This window comes from Bombus bifarius, unplaced genomic scaffold (assembly GCF_011952205.1).
Source record: "Bombus bifarius isolate JDL3187 unplaced genomic scaffold, Bbif_JDL3187 scf7180000010252, whole genome shotgun sequence".
Classification (NCBI taxonomy): Eukaryota; Metazoa; Arthropoda; class Insecta; order Hymenoptera; family Apidae; genus Bombus; species Bombus bifarius.
The window spans coordinates 346,447-353,839 of record NW_022885576.1 but is presented as its reverse complement, the minus strand read 5'-3'; the positions used below and the strand labels follow the sequence as shown (position 1 = coordinate 353,839).

The window sequence follows — 7,393 nt, the reverse complement described above, 5'->3', positions numbered from 1 at the left end:
CCCTTATATACTCCTGGCCCCGCTTCTCGGGTAAATCTTTGTTTTAAGGAGAGCCATATAATCATTTCATACCTCTGTCAGGTACATGTCTCTCCCGTGACCGTGGCTACGTCCGGTGACCTGCCATGTCACTTCGAACGCAAACCCATCGTCATAAAGTCAAAAAGTCAGACATTAAGACTATTTTTTATTTTTATTACTTAAGGGCGGCTATAGCAAAAGTCTGGACTAGTGTATTGGGGTTTGTCCCAACATTCCGGACGGGAAATCCCGCTGTCTTTCCTTCTCCGACATATAATTTATAATTCTGTGAATCACAGTGTTATACTAACTGAATCACCCCTATTATCTTAACCGAAATCAGGGGATCGATCAACTAGTAGTGTCGATTACTATAATCGTAACGGGAATTTACGACTCCCGCTGACGTCTCTCCTCGTGATTGCGTCTCCCCGCGATTGGTCGAAAATACAACTTCCGTTATTATTGGAAAAGACATTGCCAAGCCATAAATCGCTCACCTTTTAATACCATAAACTCCAATTAAATTAAAGTGTATTAGCATTAGTTAATAACAATTTGTGTTATTGGATAATAAACAGATCGTAGATTATCATGTAAAATCTGAGCAGATAAATAGACTATACTACGACTCAGAAAGTAGAATTGTTGAATCGTTAGAACCGTCACACTGAGCTTAGAATCTGAATAAATTTCATACAAGTGCAAATATTTGTTAAAGCATGAAATCTATTATAATTCAGTTCTAAATATAAATTATTGTTCAAGTTAATTTTTCTTGTAATGCATTTCTTTATTTTAACATTGAGTTAGTTTTTCGAATTGTTTGAAATTAAAACGCGAACAAAGTGCTTCAGCACTTCACTGGCTGCAACCTCGCTAAATTCCCCAAAATCTTGGAAAGGCCACGGAACACTATATTAATGGAAAACTCGAAATCTAGTACCTTCTTATTTGTTTTCTAAACAATCCTATTATATGCATTAATTCTTTTTCTGTTTATTCAAACTATATTATATATTACTTTAAAATAGAACATTGGCATAATCTTTCTCTAAACTATCAAAATATTCAAATATTTCTTATATATCTCTGCATATTTGTAGTACAGAACGTTAAAAGGCATTATCTCCTTATATGTGACAGTATGTGCCGTAAATAAAAATGTAATGTACAAAGAACGAAATACACTATACTGATAATTTTTATTACATATGTAACTGGGATACATCCAATTTTCATTTAAGTTCATGTAGTTGACAATAGCACAGTGAAATAACTCATTGCGGTTTGAATAATCTGAAAGTATAAACAGTAATCCAATTACGAATAATTTTGCGATTATTTAAAATGTGCCGTAGTAAGAAGATTTTACCGAGAGAAATGTTTCCATCGACATGACCGAAAGTTTGAAAGCTGTTATTTTGTTAAATATCATAGTCCTTGTGAGTAAAAACATATATAAATTATGACACCTTTTAGGAAATATATACCACACTACCTCGCATCTAAATGAATCAGTCTTGAATTAACCCTTTGGAATATGAATGGTGAAAAAAATATCAAAGAAATATGAAATATTCTTACGCCGCGGTGTACACTTCTTCACTGTGATTTAATAGCGTTTGCCCTGGGAAGCAAAGGATGAATATGTGTATAGCTTGTGCCAATGCAAGTGCTCCAAATCGCATCGCGTTCCTTGTATTGCCTAAATTCAAGATTGTCTAGAAATAGTGAAGTATTTATGTATTCGAATTGAGAAAGGATCTTCTAGTTTAGTTTGTATATCCAAATACCTACTTCAACTCCACCAATACTAAGACTGACGACGTTGCAAAACATCTGAGCTAATATGGATTTAGTGAAAAATGATTCAACGAGGTTTGAGTATCTACGAAAAATATAATATTCAATAGTCTATTACTCGAAAGAAATGAACACTGTGACCATATATTAACACAACATGATTACCAACCTTATTGCATTTTGATGTCTTCTTATGCAAAGCAATAATTTTTTAAAAATTTTCTTCTGTTCGTCTGGTGATAATTCGACGTCTTTATACTTTTCGAGTAAGTCATAATCCTTTAAGTTTATTAAGCTACTTGTATCGAAAATGTGAATAGTTTTCAATTCATAACTGGAAAATATTGTTTTCGGAATCAAATTTTGCGAAATTATTAAATTAACGAAGACGAACTTTACCTGACTATTGCAAACAAAGCATTGGCATGGTGGACGTATAGCAAGTACGTGGTATCGCAAGATGCGATTACATGAGGAACTATAAACATTGATATGTACAAAGGTATAAATAGGTAATAGAAATATTCTTGTATGTCTATGCCATAATCGATTTCGATTGGTAAGCTTCTCTCTTCAGAATGATTGATGAGTTCATTTATCAATGATACTGTTGGTATCAGTACAAAAGCTGTGATTGTTATATAAATGTACGCTAGAATGGAAATGCTCTTAAAGAACGATGAAAGAATTTCTCTCATTTTGAAATCTAATGCACTTACAGACATAATAAAATATAATTTTGCTTCCTTGTCTGGCATAATATTGAAGAATCATATTTTCTGGACGATTCATGTAGTAGTTGTGATCATTTTTAATAAATAAGAGTATATCTTTGAACTGTAATAAGAAAAAGAAGAAAGATTGTTCGATAAAAATAAGAAGAGAGGAGTTTGTTCTAAATTACAAGAATTTTGCAGAAATATCTTTGAAAGTTCCTTCGTGCTTTCATCATTACGTGTAAATGTTAATGGCAGCGTGGAGCAAGTTCTTCTTTAGCTTGAGAAAATTATTCTTTATTATGCAATAAAATCTCAACTAAATTAATTAATCGTATTCAACTTTGAATATTTGTAGACTAAACGAGATAAAGAACCGTCCGTACCTTTCCCGTATTAAAAATCAGGTTAAAATAAGATGCCACTTGAAGAAGGATCGTTACCATCGGTGGTATGCATTCGATGATGGAATCCACACTGATACTCCACACATTAACTAATCCTCTAACCTGGAAAAGATATATAAAATATAAGATTACAAAAATAATTAAATGAAGTCATGTTTAAGACATTGAGGCTTGAAAAAACTAAGAAATTCTATTCCATGCCAAATTGTCACATTTTCTATAAAAGCTTAAACTATTTATTGATATATAAATAATTCATTAAACGCATGAAACTATCCTCTTGATCTGTTATTAATCAATCATATGAGATTTAGACATTGATCATTTTAACTGGTTAAGCAATCACAAGCAGATTCGGGAGTTCTGCCTGACCAGCCGAGCTCGACAGACTTGAGAAACTGTGCTTCAGTGAAAGTGCGACAGGCAGTAAATTTAGTTGAACGAAAAGACAACAAACACTGGCAAATGTTAAAGCTACAAAATGCAACAGCAAATACCACCACTCAAAATAACGAACAAAGGTGAAATATATTATATAAATAAAGCTACAAAAGAAATGGAAACGATTTAAAATCAAGAAGAAAACAGCTACGATGACGAATTACCATATTAAGATGAACACTAGAATACAGCAACAGCGCACAAAAAGCGTAAAATAATACCAGGCCCAAGCGCCATGAAAACTTTACATACAGAAAAGCAACAATGGCTCCCACTTCAAAATTCATTCCGTTCACTAATAGAAAAAATAGATACGGACTCAAAAGAACCAATCTACATAGATGCCCAAATAATAGATCCACTAATCGAATTATTGAACAACACTGCTGGAAAAGAAAACTATAGTATGAAGCAATTAAAACTAGAACAAGTAAAAGTACAAACAAATCTCCAGAAATCTTCAGAAAAGTGACGCAAGTGTTAAAGAAAAAAAACGTTGGGTATCGTACATACCAACTTAAAACAGAAAAAAACTACAAAATAATGATTAGAGGACTACATCCAAGGACAAACACAAAGAATATGTGCCAAAAATTAGCAAAAATGGGACACCAAGCAAGAACAATAAATAATATAACCAGATATGATACGAAACAGCCATTGCTACTGTTTCTAATAGAACTTGAACCCAAAGCTAACAACAAAGAAATCTTTGACATTAAAAAAATCCTAAACACAATAATAACAATTGAGCCACCTCGTTATAAGGACATATGCATACGGTGCCAACGATACGGACACACAAAAAACTACTGCAACAGAAACCCGGCGTGTGTCAAATGTAGAAAACCACCTAACAGAAAACTGCCCACACAGGAGAGATAGACGAAGTAAAATGCTATAACTGTAATGGAAACCACCCAGCAAGCTATAAAGGCTGCGAAGCCAGAAAACAACTACAGCGAAACCCGTTTCCATCGCTTCAAAGCAGAACATACGATAAATATCTCTCGTAACAAGGAATTGCAGAATCAGAGCCAACACCAAATGTACCAAACGTACCGAACACTAACAATAGAAACATCAACACCTTTGGTAGCCGAAATTATGCACAAGTAACTAACCAAACACCAATCTTAAACAACCAAAACCAAAACAACAACAATAACGACGCTACAGAAATCAAGGAACTGCTCAAGCAGTCCATTAAAAACATTGAAAGGCTAACAAAAATGATAAATGGGCAAAATGCAATACTCAGACAACACAACAAATTACAGTCTACATGCTACAACTACTTACAAATATGTTAAGTAAAAAATAGGAATGGACATGCTGAAAGTAGAAGCTTGAAACTCCAATGGCCTACAACAAAGGGCCCTTGAAACTAAAACATTTCTGTATAACAATAATATTGACATATTACTTGTTTCAGAAACACATTTCACACCAAAAAGATACATGAAAATACCATATAACACCATCCATAATACCAAACACTCCTCAGGAAAAGCACACAGAGGGGCCGCAGTGATAATAAGAAAGGATATCAAACACCACTTACATAGTCAAATTAGTCAGGAACACGTTCCAGCAACCACCGTTATAATACAAAGTAACCGCAACTACCTCCAGATGTCAGCAGTATATGCACTATCGCGACACAACATGACATTACAAAAATGGGAACAGTATTTTCAATCCTTAGGTGACAAATACATCGCAGTGGCAGACTTCAATGCAAAGCACGCGCTATGGGGCTCAAGGATGAACACACCTCGTGGTAGGTAACACTAGAAAAGTATATTAGAACTAGTAACCTCAACATATTACTACAGGAGGACCAACATACTGGCCGGCAGATCTAAACAAAATTCCTGACTTGCTTGATTTTGCAGTTATAAAAGGACTAAACGCAAACAAATTAAAAATAACACTCAGTTTTGAGCTTAGCTCCCATCATACACCGATAATAATAGAATACACAAACAAACCAATATAATTATAGCAAATGAGAGTCGCTTTGCAATAAAGGCACCAAATGGCAAACATTTAAAAAACTAATCAAGAGAAAAATCAACTGCAACATCCCATTAAAAACACCCGAACACATCGAACTGGCAGTAACAACATTTACAGGAATTATACAAGAAGCAGTATGGGCAACTATTACTTATGAACCAAACGACAGGCAAATAAAAATAATTCCAACAGACATCCTTGACAAAATCAGAGAAAAAAGGAAAGCGAAAGCAAAATGGCAACAACATAGAACACGTGAAAACAAAAAACATATAAATAAATTCGCAAAGGAAATAAAAATTAAAATAAAAGATAATAATTATAACGAATTCCCAAAATTCATAGAGACACTCTCTGCGCACGAGAATGCCAACTGCTCTCTATGGAAAACCACGTACAAAATAAAGAAGCCAATAAAGCTAAGCCTAACAATCAGAAAAGCAGACAACACATGGTCCAAAAGCAACGAAGAGCAAGCTGCAGAATTCCCCAACCACCTTTGTAACACATTCACTCCATATAATATTGACAAAAATGCGCAAAATGCTAGTACCCCAACTAACAACCACTACACCATACCTAATAAAACAGCACAAGAAATTATAATCATAATCGGGAAAACAAAAAACAATAAAGCACCAGGAATCGACCTAATCAATGGTAAAATCTTGAAAAACCTTCCGCCAAAAGCGATAAGACTAATGACAATAATATTCAATGCAATACTAAGAATCCAATACTTTCCTAAACTATGGAAGCTAGCACAGAACATTATGTTACCTAAACCAGGCAAAGACCCTCACCAACCTGCATCTTACAGACCAATATCACTACTTCCTGTGTTTTCAAAAATACTAGAGAAAATAATATACGATCGCCTAAAACCAACAATAGAGAAAGAAAAATTAATACCAGATCACCAATTTGGATTCAGAAACAAACACTCCACGATAGAGCAAATGCACAGATTCGTCAACGAAATTTTACTAGCAATAGAAAAGAAACAGTACTGTACATCCCTCTTCATGAACATTAAGAAAGCATTTGATAAAGTGAATCATGAAAGCCTCTTACAAATAATCAAAAAACACTTCCCGGAACAAATCCACCACTCAAATCGTATCTAAGCAACAGAACCTTCGTAGTAAAAATAAAGGATGTATATTCTCAAGTAAAAGACATCAAGGCAGGGGTTCCGTAAGGAACCGTCTTAGGACCAATACTATACACATTATACACGGTCAACATACCAACAACTACCAATAGCAAAATACTGACATTCGCGAACGACACAACTGTACTAGTCAGGCACACTAATACAGAAACAGCAGTCACATTACTATAAGAGCACATCACAAAAATAGAAAAATGGTCATAAGATGAACAAATAAAAGCAAACCTCAGTAAATGCAACCATATTACATGTACACTAAGGAAACGGATACCACCAATTATCCAACTGAATGGCACGCACATAGCACAAACAAGGTAAGTTAAATACCTAGGTTTCTGCTTAGGAACACAACTTACATGGAAGCAACATACTAAATCAATTGTAGACAAAACACGGATAAAAAGAAGACAAATGTACTGATTAACTAATCGAAATTTTAAACTCAGCATAGAAAATAAATTAAAAAAATATAAAACGATAATAAAACCGATTTGTACGTATGTAATACCACTGTGGTTAACAGCAGCAATGAACTACATAAATAAACTAGAGTCGCTATAATCGAAGATATTGAGAACAATAGTCAACGCCCCATGGTATGTCAGAAACGAGGATATACGCAAAGACTTAAAGATACAAACGGTCAAAGAAGAAATCGGCACGTACGCAGAAAAATGTAAGGAAAGAACGTCAACACATCCAAATTAGTTGGCTGCTGAAGCGAGCAAAACTCTCATAGAAAAAAGACTAAAAAGTAAACACCCCACTGACCTCACTAAAGAAATGAAATAGTCAAATTCGAAGAT

At 34.2% G+C, this 7,393-nt stretch overlaps 1 protein-coding gene across 1 annotated transcript; it reads right to left on the bottom strand.

Moving 5' to 3' along the window:
* Positions 1-1,247: 1,247 nt before the first annotated feature.
* On the bottom strand, positions 1,248-3,026 carry LOC117216231. Its single transcript, XM_033462816.1, has 8 exons — positions 2,930-3,026; positions 2,547-2,664; positions 2,227-2,479; positions 1,997-2,161; positions 1,822-1,912; positions 1,609-1,745; positions 1,397-1,529; positions 1,248-1,320 (listed from the first exon to the last, which is right to left on the bottom strand). Exons 1-8 carry the CDS (start codon positions 2,987-2,989, stop codon positions 1,270-1,272), a joined length of 1,008 nt encoding a protein of 335 aa, XP_033318707.1. The 5' UTR covers positions 2,990-3,026; the 3' UTR covers positions 1,248-1,269.
* Between the last annotated feature and the right edge of the window lie 4,367 nt (positions 3,027-7,393).

Excerpts from the sequence above, each read along its gene's own strand:
- LOC117216231 (XM_033462816.1), bottom strand. The coding sequence starts at position 2,989 with ATGGTAACGATCCTTCTTCAAGTGGCATCTTATTTTAACCTGATTTTT. Across the intron at positions 2,162-2,226 it reads GCTTTGTTTGCAATAGTCAG|TTATGAATTGAAAACTATTC; the intron begins GTAAAGTTCGTC and ends AATATTTTCCAG. Across the intron at positions 1,321-1,396 it reads CGATGGAAACATTTCTCTCG|ATTATTCAAACCGCAATGAG; the intron begins GTAAAATCTTCT and ends TTATACTTTCAG.